Below are 16,124 nucleotides of genomic sequence, written 5' to 3' on the forward strand. Positions count from 1 at the left end.
TCTGGTGTGCACCAGCAAGGAGTTTTATTGTTCATTACACTGACATGACAGGGCTCACTGGTTCATGAAGAGAGAATGGAATGTGCTTGCTGCACAGGAACAAAGGTCTCAGTCCCACTGGCTAAGCAGAAGGGAAGGAATGCTTAAATTGAATTGCTGGAATATCCACTAACCTCCAGAATGCACCCATGAAGTACTGTCCTGTCTTCTGGAAGCCCATGCTCATGTAAAGGGCATGAGCACTTTTCTGCAAGATGCTGGTGTCAAGGACAACATCACTGTAGCCCTGATCCCGTGCAAACTGGAGGAGAGTTCTGGTCAGTGCTTTCGCTATCCCCTGTCCTCGATGCTGTGAGGACACAGACAGGTGAAAGAGCTCCAACTGCTTCCTCCCTAATGGGGGATCCTTGACTGGTAGACCACCCACAGTGCCCACCAGCTCTCCCCCAGACTCAGCCACCCAGAAGCAGGAGCCACGTGCACTCATGTAGGACTTGGTGATGTCAGCCATGTCTGTGTGCAAACACTTGGCCACATACTCCTTCCATGGCTGTCTTGCAAGGAGCTTCATGAGAAGAAGCACAAAGAAGATGCTCATAGCAGCTAGCAGCCAGGAGCCAGACACCAGGACCATGGCAAGCGGCAACCCAAGTAAGAGAAAAAGGGTTCGGGGCAGGGTCAGCAGGTGGCGGAAGGTGGCAGGAATATGCTCTTCCATTCCTCTTATAAACAAATCCCAGACCCTTTTCTGGTCGCTGTCCTGGTACTGGCGGATGTGATAAGGAGCCATGGCAAATTTTTGGGTCTCAAATCTCGGCATCCAGGTGAGACAGGTATACTTGCCTGGCACTTTCCCTGAGGAATGAAGAGGAAAGAAACCATGTAAGTCCCCTGACCTTCTGCCTCTCAACCTCCCAAGACCCATTTAGCCTCTCTTCAAGGGTGTATCTTCCTGCTGTCAGCAGACAGGAAGCAGACACTGACACTGGGAGAATGTCTGTCCAGCAACACCTGACTACACCCTTCTTCACGCTACTAGAAACCTTCTGTAGCTCTGGGAACATAAACAAGCCCAGTGCTGCAGATGGACTCCATGCACCCATTAGGTCATTGTCTGTGGACTGTGCATTACAGGCATTCTGTGTTTCCAGGTGTTTTCCTGTAGATCTCCTTCCCAAGGATTACAAAACTTTAGATGACAGAGCTGGCAGAAATAAACGAACAAGAACACCCATTGCTGCAAACTCTTATCCTTGAGCCCTCAGGCAGGTTCTAGGACACCAGTCTTATGCTGAGACCATCCAGCCAGTGCTGCCAGCCTTACCTGCTACTGCACAACCAAGAGTGTCTGGAAGGGCATCAGCCTCTGGTCGCATGCAGTACAGTCCGGGTCTGCCTAACAACTGGTGAGCAGACCTGAGTTGACACCTCACCGGTTGGATATTTGATATTTGTTAATCATAAAGCCCAGGGTCACAGAGCTGGAAAGTGACAGTAGGGAGGCCCCCCCCCATTCAGCTTGTGACTCTGGGTTAATAATTTGTAGATCACAATGGAATGCGGATGCTCAACAGTTCTTACCCCCATGGGAGGCCTGTCACCTGCACTGTTCCCTCCAGACTGCAGCTATCTCTGTTGTCTTTCAAGGCCAGCCTGGTCCTGCACATAACTGCTCAGAGCAGCCTGGTATTGGGATGCACACACACTGGACTCCCATGTCCTGTCACAGCAACAAGGTTCTTTAGCTGGATTTTTCTCTGTCCGTGCTTTACCTAGTCTTGATAAAATAAATTCTAGGGGTCCCCACACTGCCCTTCTGCACCTTCCTCCTCATCACCAGCCTTTGTTCAGCACTAATGTCCCTTCAGCCCTGGCTATGGTGCCATCCAGATGGCGGGCACTAGACAGGGCACAGCTGCCTGAGTTCAGGTCCTGTTCAGAGCTTGAACATCATGCTTCCCACATGGGTGAGCCGAGGTGTTGCTCTCCTACAAGAGAGAGCGACATCTGTCTCTACAGAGTGTCCCTGTGGAAGGTGTTCTCTGCCTCTGCCTCCAACCCTGGGCTGAAGGCCAATGGGAGCTGTACTGGCCCCATTTTCTCCAGGACCACCTTAGCCAGAGAAGCAGGCTCTGAGCAAGGTGGAGCGAAGGCTATGGCAGGATCTTACTTTTTTTTTTAATATTTATTTATTTTATTATGTATACAATATTCTGTCTGTGTGTATGTCTGCAAGCCAGAAGAGGGCACCAGACCTCATTACAGATGGTTGTGAGCCACCACGTGGTTGCTGGGATTTGAACTCAGGACCTTTGGAAGGGCAGGCAATGCTCTTAACCACTGAGCCAACTCTCCAGCCCTGGCAGGATTTTACTTTGAGGAAGTTTTCATGCCAGCAGAGAATGGGACACTCTCAGAGCTGTGACAAGGTCCAGTGGAGAAGATGCTGGGATGTCAGCACAGTGAGGCTTCTCAGAAGGATGAGCAGAGCAGAGTCAACACTTCAGAGAAGGTTCATCTCCTGAGCACTGAGGGGAGAGAAGCAGGAAAGCTCCTGAGACAGCCCTTGGGAAGAGGGCCCTTAAAGGCACGTGTGTCTAACACCAGCAGGGACCTGGCTATACAGGACCCAGAACACAGTCAAGTAGTGCAGATATCCCATTCCAGATGCACGTGAGGCCATGTGGATGCATTTTAGCTGGGAAAAAAAGGGTCCCGCGTGTGCAGGTGGCATGCTGCAGAAGTCCCTGGTCAACAAGGTGTCTTGAAAATTCAATCAGTCTGGGCTCCCAAGTAGAACCCTGTCCCATAATTGAGAGTTATGCATAATGAGAAGCACTTTGTTTCCTAATTGCTTTAAGGTCTTGTTTGTCCAAAACACTGTGAACCTAGCTGGGTTATTGTTTGTAAGGGGAGCCTCTTTCAGTATAGACTGAGGAGACACCAGCACTAGCTGTGAGGAACATTCATGTGGCCTGTCTGTTAGGGCACAGGCCAGACAGTGACATCTGAACCACTTGAGGACATTTAGAGTCAGCACCAGTCAGCTAGGGACAAGCAGGACAGCTTCACAGCCTGCCGCAGCCTACAGCAGAGCATCTGGGCTCACTCTTGGCTCTGGCTATGACTCAGCAGAAAACCCTGACTTCCCTCCCCAGAAATCAGCTGTGATGCTGACAGCAATGGAAGAGCAAGGACAGGTTACATCACCTGAGTGTAAAACACAGGAACACAGCTGAACCGGGGAGTTATATTTTATTTCAAAAAACAGAGATTTATTAAGCTAAAAAGAAAGTTCTTGGACACTGAGAGGTGATCTAGATTTTCAACTCTTTTTTGAGCTCAGCATGTGGATCCCAATGGGAGCAGTCCTGTTGGAATCTTCCTCTGGACTGGACCAATGACATGGATGGAGGCTGGAAATTGATGTCAGGTTTTGAGTCTACTAAAGGTTTATGTTGTGGCTTTCGAGAGATGCCCCCACTTTCTTCCTGTGATAGGAAAACTATTAACCTAAATAAAGAGAGCACACTTTTCCACTACTGGAGACCTCACTATGGGGACTCTGTGCTGTTCAGGCAGTCACTGGGAGCATCCCTGGACCCCACAGCCCTCAGCCGTTTGCTTCCAATACTTAGTTAACATAAAATATGGTCCTTTTATCTAGAGTAGTTTAGGAAGGTGATGTGTAATCCCTGAGCCTTCCAGCTAGACTAAACGTGACATAACATGCTTTCCATTTCTCTTGTTTGGAGTTTGTCTTTATACTTTTTTTTGCATGGAAGCATAGAATGCTAGGCTGCTGCATTTAGGATAAAGAAGAAAGGACATCAAAAGCACATTTTGAATCAGTGACTGGAGAAGGTCGAGAAGGAAGTCCTGTGTGTATCTGGGAGAGCAACCCTTTGGCAACAATTTAAGAACTCCAGCACTCAGGAGGCAGAGGCAGGCAGACCTCTGTGAATTTGAGGCCATCCTGGTCTACAGAGCAAGTTCCAGGAGAGCCAGAAATTCAGAAAAACCAGACAGCTAGAGAAACTCATCTCAAAAAAAGAGACAAAAACAAAATCGATGAAGGAAAAACTGAGACAGAAAACTGGCTTGCAGTCTTACATACAATGATATGTGTATGTGTGTGTTCCCTAGTTTTGGGGTTGAACACGGACTTTGTGCTAGTATGCAAACACTCTACCATAGAGATGCATCCACATTTTGCTTTTAATTTTTAAATTCATTATGACATAAGAAGTCTGACAGCCAAGACCTGGCGGGGTGGTACAGGCCTCTGAGTTCAAGGCTAACCAGGAACATAATAAGACCCTGTCTTGAAAAGCAAAAAGACTGGCATTCACATATATATCCTAAAAAGTAGTAAAGAAAACATAGTTAGAATGGATTATAAATGCTTAACAGATATGTTAAAGGAAAAATAAAACAGTTCATATGAAAAGAGTGTCAATCTCAGTCATGAATGAATCCAGTTTCAAAATAAGAAACAGCCTCATGTCCTATAGTTCCGTGTGTGAAATGATACAAGCACCTTACAAGATTCACTGCCTTAAAAAACTAAAGTGAGCACTGGGGACATAACTCAACTGCTAAAATGCTTCCCTTGCACGTCAAAAAACTGAGTTGGATCTCTCGATCCCACACTTAGAAAGAAAATAAGAAAAGAAAGAAAGGCTATGTGGCAATGCATGCTTGCAACCCCAGCTCAAGGGAGGCAGAAACAGTGGCCCCACCCAGCTCTCTGCTCAGCCAGCCTGGCTCCCTTGCTAAGTTTGTTCTGGTGCAATAGCTTTCCTGCAGGCTTCTCCTGCTCCATGCTTTGGGTGCACTATTGAGTCTTTAGTGCAGCCCCAAGGTACTAGGGTGGAGGAAACCCACTAATTCTTTTACTTATACAAAATAATTCAAGCCAGGTGGAGGTGGTGGATGCCTTTAATGGCAGCACTCTGGAGGCAGAGGCAGGTGGGTCTCTGAGAACTTGTGGCCAGCCTGGCCATTAAAAGGAGTTTCAGGACAGCTAAGGCTCTACAGGGAAACCCTGTCTCAGGAAAAAAAAAATATTTTAAACTAGTCTTGGTGAAAGACACCTGTAATCCTGTGTTCAGGAACCTGAGAGAGGGAGGACTGAGAATTAGAGGCCAGTCGGGGTTATGCAGCAAGATGCTGTCTCAAAAGGAAAAAAAAAGAATTTTATTCAATCCTACAGATTAAACATAATTGATGTGGGAATTCTGTGTCATTGTTGAGAACAACAGAGACTTTCTTAGCCTGGGGACTAGGGTCCTGGAGAACTTGATAGTCACTAAAGCAGCTCTAGCAGTGGCTTCTGGGTGCTCATCCTGAGAATTCAAAGACTGAAATGCATGGACGTCAGAGGGTGAGTTTAGAGACAAGATTATTATAGCCTTCTAGTTAGAAGCTTACGAGGAAGGTACACAGACATGCCATTTGAGTTATCCCGGTGTGGAGGTCAGCCACATGGCAGACAAGCAGACACATGGTGGGAAATGGGGCTGCACAGACAGAGTGAGGGAGCCCAGAACACCAGCAGAAGTGGATTTGGACACTGGCCAGCACCCTAAAGGGACAGAGGGGCAGACACAAGGAACCTCATGTCTGCCACAGAGACGGCTTTCAGGGTCAAGGATTTGGGAAGGAAAGGTATTGGCTTATTAAAGGGCTAAATAATTATTCCTGTTATCTCTTCTGTACACATCCCTTAGACAGGAGGTTTACAGGTACAATTGGATTAACTCCTTTTTAAAGGAAATGGCTTTATTTTTAGTAATAGTTTGTGGATAGGTGTTTTGTCTTCATGCATGTCTGGGTATCTGACTGTACAGAGGTCAGAAGAGACTATTGCATCCTCTGGAACTAGAGTTATAGATAGTTGTGAGATGCTGTGTGGAGAACTGGAATTGAACCTGCTCTGGATGAGCAATTAGCACACTTAGTCACAGAACAATTTCTCCAGCCCCATGATTAACCCTTAAGGCAGCAGATGATGTCACATGTCCACTCTTTTGTTCAGGAGGCAGTGGCTTTACCTTAGTGGCCTCCAGTGCTGCTGTAACATTGCCTCTTCCCTAAGCAGCACTGTAAAAGAGAAGGCTGGAATTAGAGGCATGAGCCGCCACGCCCAGACTCACTTCATTTCACTTTATTTACACGGGAGGAGGACAAGTGTGCCACAGCATGCATGTGGAGTCAGAGGTCAATTCTGATAACTAGTTCTTTAATTTCACTGTAGCTGTAGGATCCTGGCATTGAACTTAGCTTTCCCTTAATGGAGAGTGGGATTAAGGAAAGGCACAAACTCCCCAGTGGTTTATTTTTTTCATATTCCAGACGGCTGCTGTCTGTACTCCTAACATCAGAGCAGAGATGAGAGTTCCCACAACCCTCCTAACACCAGTGTAGGGACAAGGGTGCCCCACAGCGCTACTATTCTAGTGCAGGGGTGAGGCTGCCCCACAGTGCTACTAATACCAGTGCAGGGGTGAGGCTGCCCCACAGTGCTACTAATGCCAGTGCAGGGGGGAGGATTCCCACAGGGTGACTAATGCAGTGCAGAACCAAAACGGCCCCACAATGCTACTAATGCCACTGCAGGGCCAAGGCTGCCCTGCAGCAGTCTTGCTAGCAATGCAGTTACTAAACACATCTTCAGTGTGGACGGTTGCACTGCTGCTGCAGTCGATGTGTACTTTTATTAATACATGCGTTACAGAGATGATCTGTGAAGCTTTTATTTCTCTCCTTGGGATGTGTTCTGTCCTCGTGAGCCTCTGACCATGAAAACGAATAAACCATTGCGGTGTCCCAGGAGGAACTCAGTGGAAACGCCCGTGTCTCTCGAAGGGTAGTTTTAAGCTCATTTAAGAGCAGTGTTCTCTACATGGAGAGTTAAGTCCAGAACCTGTGTTGTTGTGGCAAAGGCTGCTCATTTCTTGCTGGAATGCTCATTTCTCCCCCCTCGCTGGGTGGAGGGGGTGTGGGGGCTGGGGATATGGCTCAGTCAGACAAACGCTTGCCACACAGGCATTAGGACCTGAGTTGGATCTTAATCATGCATGTTAAAATGCCAGGTATGTTGTCCTGCCCTTGTCATCCTGGCTCTGAGGAGGAGGGACGAGAGGACACCTAGGGCTCTCTGGTCAGCCAGTGTAGTCTAGTAACTGAGTTCCAGGTCCTGGGGTTAGACTCTCACAACAACATGGGGGATGGCTCGTGGGGAATGACATCAGAGAATGACCTCTAAGCTCTGTACACATGCGGGTGTGCACCTACACAAGTATAGCAGCCTACATACACATGGGGGGGGGGAGAAGAGGAGGAGGAGGAGAGGAAGGGAGAGGGAGAGAGAGGGATAAACGAGGGAAGAGAAAGACAGAAAGTGGTTTCATGGGTCACATGTATCTGATCCTTGGCTGAAAAACCATCAGGGGAAAGATGGATGAAGAGCTGTGTAACCAGTGGGCATTGTTTCTCCCCGGGTTTGAGAAGGACAAACAAGGCTATGAACCAATATGGAGGAGGTGTCTTTGGCACAAAACCACCCACCATTCAGAACCCAGCCTGCCCTGAGCCTCCAGCTTCATTTGAGAAGAACCCAGTGGCTCAGAGGTTCTATGGCCTCCTGCTGCCAGCCTCCTAATTCACCCAGTCACAATCTGTGCCTGCTCAGCAGCCTGGAGCTCTGCTGGCTCAAGGCCACTCCTGGCTTTGTCGTTCCCTTTCTCTGGCCTCACTGCAGCTCTCTTCAGTCACCATGGAGAGCCAAGCATGGCCTCCTGGGTCAGTTGCTTTGGGACAAAATTTAGATGCATCACAATTGCCTGTCCTAGATGCCTTCCCTGCCCTCTGTACCAAGGCCAGCACTTTCCCCACCCTCCCACCTCTGTCCTAGGGACTGGCCTTCTGTCTTCAGGGCCAGAGCAGCAAGAGGCTACTTTTCAGCTTTCACTTGGCTATGGGATGTTGGGGTGGGGTAGGAGGGCTGGAAGAGATTGAGGGATGGAAGGAGAGTGAGCTGGTGCTGTGCCCAGGACATGCTTGAGGACAGGGTCTATTCCCAGCTGTCTGTATTCCCTAAACCTTCCCTCCTTTTCTATCCTGATGGCTTCAAACTTCTCCCTCCTCTTCTGTCCTTGATCACTACAAACTTGTTCCCTCCCATTTTGTTTTTGAGGACGTCAAACTCCCCAACATGCTGGCTTCAGAGTAACCTGGGTGTGAGAATGGACACCTTGGTGAGAAGGAGCTAACATGCTGTCTCGGTCCCTTAGTCAGAATGCAGTGGGTGGAGGAACCCGCCTGAAAAGTCCTGGGTCCAGGGGCAAAGGCAGCTCCTATACAATGGCCACCTTCAGGCATGACTCCATGTGCACGTGGTCACATAGAACAGAGCCTTCTTCCTCCCAGAGGCCCAGTGAGGCACATGCTTCTAGCTATCAGGAACATTTACCCAGTGTGTTTCTATCTGATGGGCATCCATCTTGCAGTGCAGGGGACACCCTGCAGTGCCATGACATGAGGTGGAGGGAGCATTCCCATTTCCATGGAGCCACTGTGGTAAAACCAGGCTGGTTGGACCACATTAAACTTTGTACATTTGAGAATAAAATCTTCCAACCCAGAAGGCCTTTTGCAGGTGTAGGAGAGAAAATACCCCTGGTGGAACAGGGAATTCCCCAGTGGGAAGCCACCACTGCATTTAAATTGTAGTCTTTCGGGCATAATAAAACTTCACCCTGTCATATAGCATACAGCTACACCCACCCCATGCTCCTCCAAACAACAGCCCATGATGGAGGCTAGCACTCACCTTGATCCATCCAGGGCACCTACCACACTGTATGAGACAAACCACTGGGAGACTCATATGCTCATGAGAGAGGGTAGATCTCCTGCTCAAGAGCCCAAGGGAGATTTCCAAGATCCCCACAGCCCCATAGTCTGGGAGGTAGGCACCAATCCCCTGCATAGTTCCATCTCAAGAGGGCACCCAGGTACTTGAGAAGACAATGCTAGTGTGCAAGTTGCCGAAAATTGTTAACATATATACATATATATATATACACATATATATATACATATGCATACATATATAATTGTTGGCTTGCTTACAGTTTCAGAGGTGTAGTCTGTTATGATCATGGTGACATGCATAGTGGAATGAATAGCATTATAATAGTAGCTTAAAGCTACATTGTGATGCATAGGCTGAGAGAGAGGGAGAGAGAGAGAGAGAGAGAGAGAGAGAGAGAGAGAGAGAGAGTGCTTGGACCAGATATGGGCTTTTGAAACCTCAGAATCCACTCCTAGCGAGACATTTTCTCTAACACGGCCACACTTGCTTTAACAAGGACACGTCTCCAAATCCTTCTAATCCCGCCACTCTCTTAGGACTCAGCATTCAAATATATATGGAGGCCATTCTTATTCAAACCACCACTACGCTCAGTTAAGTGTTCATAACCCTCAAGGCAAAATCCTAATATCACAAGGTTTTAAATTAAAACACTTCACATAATGATTACTGTTCAGAATTCTTTCATGAATGAGAATCTGAAAATAATTTTTATTACAAAATTATATTGCATCATTAAAATGTTAACATTTTCTGCCTGCTGCTTTATTCCTACACACAATAATGATATCACATTTCTTCATGCTCAAATGTATTTAAAAAACAGAATTGTTTCATATAAGTTATAGTCTACTGAGGGACCTACCATATTTTGTTGAAAGAATAATGATATCTGCTAATAAGTCCATGTGAATTTTCAAAAATCATTTCCAGGCATTTTCAAGCAGTTTTAGAATCAAATTGAACACAGAGAAGCTGCTAATGCTAACAAAACATAGAGAAGATTAGCTCCTTGAAACAATAATAACATAAACCTAGTTTATAAGAAGCCTTCCAGAGAAGTGTTAGCTCCTAAGGTTTGCGGACACTCCAAGGAGCAGAGAAGACTTTTACAATGACAAGCACGGTGAGGATTTTCCTGCAGAAATAAGAACAGATGTCTGTATCCTCATTGGGCAGCACTAACAGAGCTGATAAATTATTTCACCCGAATCTAGTTTACATGAATTAGCAAGTTTGTTGTGCTGTGTATGAGAATATGAGCAAGGAGAGATTCACTGGTGATGTGGGAGTCCCCTCTGTGGGCTGTAATTATCATTAATGAATAAAGAAACTCCTTTGGACTTATGGAAAGGCAGAACATAGGTAGGCAGGGAAAGCTAGGCTGAATGCTGGGAAAAAGAAGGGTGGACTCAGGGGACACCATAGAGCTGCTGCCAGAGATAAACGTGCTGAAACTTTGCTAGTAGGCCATGACCTCGTGGTGTTGCACAGATTAATGGAGATGGGTTAAATTAAGATGTAAGAATTAGCCAATAAGAAACTAGAGCTAATGGGCCAAGCAGTGATTTAACTAATACAGTTTCTGTGTGATTATTTCAGGGCTAAGCTAGCCGGGTGACCGGAAACTGGGCAGTGGGAACTACCTAGCTGCAACCTCCTCCAAAAAACAAAAGCCAGGACAATAGAAAGGCAGCTTTGCCACTGAAAGGCCAAGCCCAGTATGGACCATGTTTCACAAAAGATGCACCTGCAGCCCTGTAACACTTGCAGGCAGCTCTGAAGGCCAGATCTCCTCCCCAGCAATTGCTGCTTCCTGTGGGGTGGACCTCAGTGAATTATTTATTATTGAGTAACTTCCTGATCTTGTACATTGTCTCATGTCCTGGGCCTTGTGTTTCACTTACTGCCTGAGGCTCAGGACCCACTTTCTCCTTTTAGCCAGGAAGTAATGTTTCACTGCATAGAAAACAGCTGCACAGAAAGTTTACTGAAGACAGCATCGTGGTAATCTAAAGTGATAGAAGCAAATTTTTCTAATGTCCATGTTAGGAGCTCCAGTGACTGCATGCACAGGTGTGTGTGTGCGCGTGCACGTGTGCATGCGTGTGTGTGTGTGTGTGTGTGTGTGCATGTGTGTGTGTGTGTGCGAGGGGTGATATTCTGGGTGTGTGCAGACCCATATTCTATTTCTGAGAAAACAGATCTCTCTACATGAGGACAACAAGACTTTTAAACCGCAAACACAGGGGGTAGTTAGAAATTTACTTTCCCGAAGTCCTGGGGTAAATGAGCTTTCTTATTATTTTGTATAAATCTGCTTTTCTCCTTAATGAAAGTCACACTCTGAGGACAAGAAAATGAGCTAAAACAGCTCAGGGCCTTGAGATGTTGGTCCTTTTCCCCCAAAGGCCTTTGATGCTTGAATCAGTCTCCAGCACGTGGGAGCTCCTGTCTTGTATCTGGACTGGGCTTAGCTGAAATAAAAGCCTGTGTGAGTGAAGACCAAGCCACAGAAAACTCAGTGCACACATGTATAAAACTTTCAAAGAGTTTTTAAAAACTCAAGTATCAGCCACTAATCTGAGAAAGTCAATGACCACAGGCCAAAGCTCATGACTTCCTGACACACAGGAACAGAGAGACTTCCTTGTTCATTGTCCACACTTACATTCAATCAGCAAAGTGTCCTTAGGCTCAGGTGAGCTGCCCCTCTGGCCCGATTGAAAATTCTAGTGCACAGACTCAACAGAAAAACGTATGCATTGTTTTTCCATTGTTCTTAATGCATCAGTAATATGGGGTATTGGGGACTGTAAACGCTCAGACCCTGAATTTTCTGTGACCCCTTCCCTGCTGGAGTAAACAACTTGCTTTCCTATGCTTGCAGCTGCTCTGAGCACGAGACCCTCATGAGTCCCTGATGGCAGAGGAGTGTCTTCTAGTGGGCTTCCAGCTGGAAACTACGGAGAGCTTGAGCATGGCCATTAGTAAAGGACACTGCTATATAAGCTGCCCTGGAACCCAATACAATTGGCAATCTTGGCATTCTTATATCAAGGGTGACCCATGTCTCTGTGTACGCGTGTGTGTTTCAATCTCCAGCCGTTTGCCCAACTTGTGAACCATCCCATGGTAGACTGGCAGAATTCTACAATGGGGCTAGGTATATAAAACACAGGCACCCCAGAATCCAAGAGTGTGTTCGAACCCTCAAACCCCCGACTCAGTCATCACATGCATTAGAATCTTGTGTGTACCAGCAAGGAGTTTTATTGTTCATTACGCTGACATGACAGGGTTCATGAAGAGTGGATGGGACCTGCCTGCAGCACAGGACCATAGGTCTCAGCCCCATGTCCTAGGCAGAAGGGAAGGACTGCTTAAATTGAATTGCTGGAATATCCGCTAACCTCCAGAACACAGTTATGAAGTACTGTCCTGTCCTCCGGAAGCCCATGCTCATGTAAAGGGCCTGAGCCCCTGGCTGCATGATGCTGGTGTCCAGGACAACGTCACTGTAGCCCTGATCCCGTGCAAACTGGAGGAGAGTTCTGATCAGTGCTTTCGCTATCCCCTGTCCTCGATGCTGTGAGGACACAGACAGGTGAAAGAGCTCCAGCTGCTTCCTCCCTAATGGGGGATCCTTGACTGGTAGACCACCCACAGTGCCCACCAGCTCTCCCCCAGACTCAGCCACCCAGAAGCAGGAGCCACGTGCACTCATGTAGGACTTGGTGATGTCAGCCATGTCTGTGTGCAAACACTTGGCCACGTATCTCTTCCACGGCTGTCTGGCAAGAAGCTTCACGAGAAGGAGCACAAAGAAGATGCTCATAGCAGCTAGCAGCCAGGAGCCAGACACCAGGATCATGGCAAGTGGCAACCCAAGTAAGAGAAAAAGGGTTCGGGGCAGCGTCAGCATTCGTCGGAATGTGGCAGGGATGTGTTCTTCCATTCCTCTTATGAACAAATCCAGGACACTTCTCTGGTCGCTGTCCTGGTACTTGCGGATGTGATAAGGAGCCATGGGAGATTTCTGGGTCTCGAATCTCGGCATCCAGGTGAGACAGGTATACCTGCCTGGCACTTTCCCTGAGGAATGAAGAGGAAAGAAACCATGAAAGTCTCCTGACCTTCTGCCTCCCAACCTCCCAAGACCCATTTAGCCTCTCTTCAAGGGTGTATCTTCCTGCTGTCACCAGACAGGAAGCAGACACTGACACTGGGAGGATGTCTGTCCAGTAACACCTGACAACACCCTTCTTCACCCTACTAGAAACCTTCTGTAGCTCTGGGTACATAAACAAGCCCAGTGCTGCAGATGGACCCCATACACCCAATAGGTCACTGTCTGTGGACTGTGCATTACAGGCATTCTGTGTTTCCAGGTGTGTTCCTGCAGATCTCCTTCCCAAGGATTATAAAACTTTAGATGACAGAGCTGACAGAAATAAACAAACAAGACCACCCATTGCTGCAAACTTTTATCCTTGAGCCCTCAGGCAGGTTCTAGGACTCCAGTCCCACGCTGACACCCTCCCCACAGCGCTGCCAGCCTTACCTGCTACTGCACAACCAAGAGTGTCTGGAAGGACATCAGCCTCTGGTCAAATGCAGTACATGTAGTCTGGGTCTGCCTAACAACTGGTGAGCAGACCTGAGTTGGCACCTCACCAGTTGGCTCCTGGATATTTGTTAATCATAAAGCCCAGGGTCACAGAGCTGGAAAGTGACAGCAGGGAGGCCACCCCCATTCACCTTGCAAATTCTGGGTTAATAATTTGTAGATCACAGTGGAATGTGGATGCTCAACAGTTTTCACTCCCGTGGAAGGCCTGTCACCTGCACTGTTCCCTCCAGACTGCAGTTATCTCTGTCGTCTTTCAAGGCCAACCTGGTCCTGCACATAACTGCTCAGAGCAGCCTGGTGTTGGGACACACACACTGGGATGCCACAGCAACAGGTACTTATAGCTGGAGTTTTCTCTGTCCATGCTGTGCCTGGTCCTGATAAAATAAATCCTAGGGGGTCCCCACACTGCCCTTCTGCCTCTGCCTCCTCACCACCAGCCTCAGTCAGCGCTAGTGTCCTTTTCAGCCCTGGCTATGGTGCCATCCAGATGGCGGGCACTAGACAGGGCACAGCTGCCTGAGTTCAGGGCCTGCTCAGAGCTTAAACATCATGCTTCCCACATGGGTGACCGAAGGTGTTGCTCTCCTACAACAAGAGAGAGTGACATCTGTCTCTACAGAGTGTCCCTGTGGAAGGTGTCTCTGCCTCTGCCCCAACCCTGGGTTGAAGGCCAGTGTGAGCTGTACTGGCCCCATTTCCTCCAGAGCCACCTTAGCCAGAGAAGCAGGCTCTGAGCAAGGTGGAGCGAAGGCTATGGCAGGATCTTACTTTGAGGAAGTTTTCATGCCAGCAGAGAATGGGACACTCTCAGAGCTGTGACAAGGTTCAGTGGAGAAGATGCTGGGATGTCAGGACAGTGATGCTTCTCAGAAGTCCCTGGCCAACAAGGTGTCTTGGAAATTCAATCAGTCTGGGCTCCCAAGAAGAACCCTGTTCCATAGCTGAGAGTTAGGCACAATGAGAAGCACTTTGTTTCCTAATTGCTTAAAGGTCCTGTTTGTCCAAAACACTGGGAACCTAGTTTGTTTACTGTTTCCAAGGGGAGCCTCTTTCAGTATAGACTGAGGAGACACCAGCACTAGCTGTGAGGAAGATTCATGTGGCCTGTCTGTTAGGACACAGGCCAGACAGTGACATCTGCACCACATGAGGGCATTTAGTGCAGAAATGACCAGGGTCAGCACCAGTCAGCTAGGGATAAGCAGGACAGCTTCACAGCCTGCAGCAGCCTGCAGCAGAGCATCTGGGCTCACTCTTGGCTCTGGGTATGACCCAGCAGAAAACCCTGGCTTCCCTCCCAGCACCGCCTTCCCTCCCCAGAAATCAGCTGTGATGCTGACAGCAATGGAAAGAACAAGGACAGGTTACATCACCTCAGCGCAGAACACGGGAACACAGTTAAACCGTGGAGTTTTTCTTTATTTCGCAAAACAGAGATTGATTCAGCTGAAAAAAAAATTTCTTGGACACTGAAAGGTGATCCAAATTTTCAACTCTTTTAGGAGGGCAGCATGTGGATCCCAAGGAGAGCAGTCCTGTTGGAATCTTCCTCTGGACTGGACCAATGACATGGATGGAGGCTGGAAATTGATGTCAGGTTTTGAGTCTACTAAAGGTTTATGTTGTGGCTTTCGAGAGATGCCCCCACTTTCTTCCTGTGATAGGAAAACTATTAACCTAAATAAAGCGAGCACACTTTTCCACTACTGGAGACCCCACTATGGGGATTCTGTGCTGTTCAGGCAATCACTGGGAGCATCCCTGGACCCCACAGCCCTCAGCCGTTTGCTTCTAATATTTAGTTAACATAAAATATGGTTCCTTTATCTAGAGTAGTTTAGGAAGGTGATGTGTAATCCCTGAGCCTTCCAGCTAGACTAAACGTGACATAACATGCTTTCCATTTCTCTTGTTTGGAGTTTGTCTTTATACTTTTCTTTGCATGGAAGCATAGAATGCTAGGCTGCTGCATTTAGGATAAAGAAGAAAGGACATCAAAAGCACATTTTGAATCAGTGACTGGAGAAGGTCAAGAAGGAAGTCCTGTGTGTATCTGGGAGAGCAACCCTTTGGCAACAGTTTAAGAACTCCAGCACTCAGGAGGCAGAGGCAGGCAGACCTCTGTGAATTTGAGGCCATCCTGGTCTACAGAGCAAGTTCCAGGAGAGCCAGAAATTCAGAAAAACCAGATAGCTAGAGAAACTCATCTCAAAAAAAGAGAAAAAACAAAACCCACAGACAAAGAAAAAACTCTGAGACAGAAAACTGACTTGCAGTCTTACATACAATGATATGTGTAATGTGTGTGTTCCCTACTTTTAGGGGTGGAATCCAGACTTTGTGCTAGTATGCAAACACTTTGCCATGGAGATACATCCACATTTTGCTTTTAATTTTTAAATTCATTATGACATAAGAAGTCTGACAGCCAAGACCTGGCAGGGTGGTACAGGCCTCTGAGTTCAAGGCTAACCAGGAACATAATAAGACCCTGTCTTAAAAAAAACAAACAAACATAAAAACCAAAAACAACCTGGCATCCATAAATATATCCTAAAAAGTAGTAAAGAAAACATAGTTAGAATAGATTATAGATGCTTAACAAAT

General features: G+C 47.3%; 2 protein-coding genes and 1 long non-coding RNA gene across 6 annotated transcripts in view; 1 reads left to right on the top strand and 2 right to left on the bottom strand.

Moving 5' to 3' along the window:
* Nucleotides 1–16,124, bottom strand: part of LOC125388357 (N-acetyltransferase 8F1-like) — a 22,574-nt gene continuing 6,450 nt past the window's right edge. Inside the window, exons 1-2 of one of the 2 annotated variants that reach the window (XM_048416393.3) lie at nt 1,325–1,476; nt 1–855 (exon numbers count right to left, since the gene is read on the bottom strand). In XM_048416393.3, the coding sequence (XP_048272350.3) occupies nt 122–855; nt 1,325–1,376 (786 nt within the window). In that variant the 5' untranslated portion in view covers nt 1,377–1,476 and the 3' untranslated portion in view covers nt 1–121. Of the gene's footprint in view, nt 856–1,324; nt 1,477–16,124 lie in introns of those variants that run through there. The other variant, XM_087907082.1, reaches the window with a different exon arrangement.
* On the top strand, nt 512–11,935 carry LOC148121697 (uncharacterized). The gene is made up of 2 exons (XR_015738089.1): nt 512–651; nt 11,772–11,935. It is a non-coding gene; the product is annotated as an uncharacterized LOC148121697 (long non-coding RNA).
* The window catches only part of LOC146894136 (N-acetyltransferase 8F1-like), a 20,610-nt gene continuing 16,617 nt past the window's right edge, over nt 12,132–16,124 (bottom strand). Inside the window, exons 1-2 of one of the 3 annotated variants that reach the window (XM_087907083.1) lie at nt 13,446–13,604; nt 12,132–12,976 (exon numbers count right to left, since the gene is read on the bottom strand). In XM_087907083.1, coding sequence (XP_087763209.1) covers nt 12,243–12,941 — 699 coding nt within the window. In that variant the 5' untranslated portion in view covers nt 12,942–12,976; nt 13,446–13,604 and the 3' untranslated portion in view covers nt 12,132–12,242. Of the gene's footprint in view, nt 12,977–13,253; nt 13,407–13,445; nt 13,605–16,124 lie in introns of those variants that run through there. The other 2 variants (XM_087907085.1, XM_087907084.1) reach the window with 2 other exon arrangements.

Source organism: Myodes glareolus, chromosome 6 (assembly GCF_982192425.1).
Source record: "Myodes glareolus chromosome 6, mMyoGla1.1, whole genome shotgun sequence".
NCBI lineage: Eukaryota > Metazoa > Chordata > Mammalia > Rodentia > Cricetidae > Myodes > Myodes glareolus.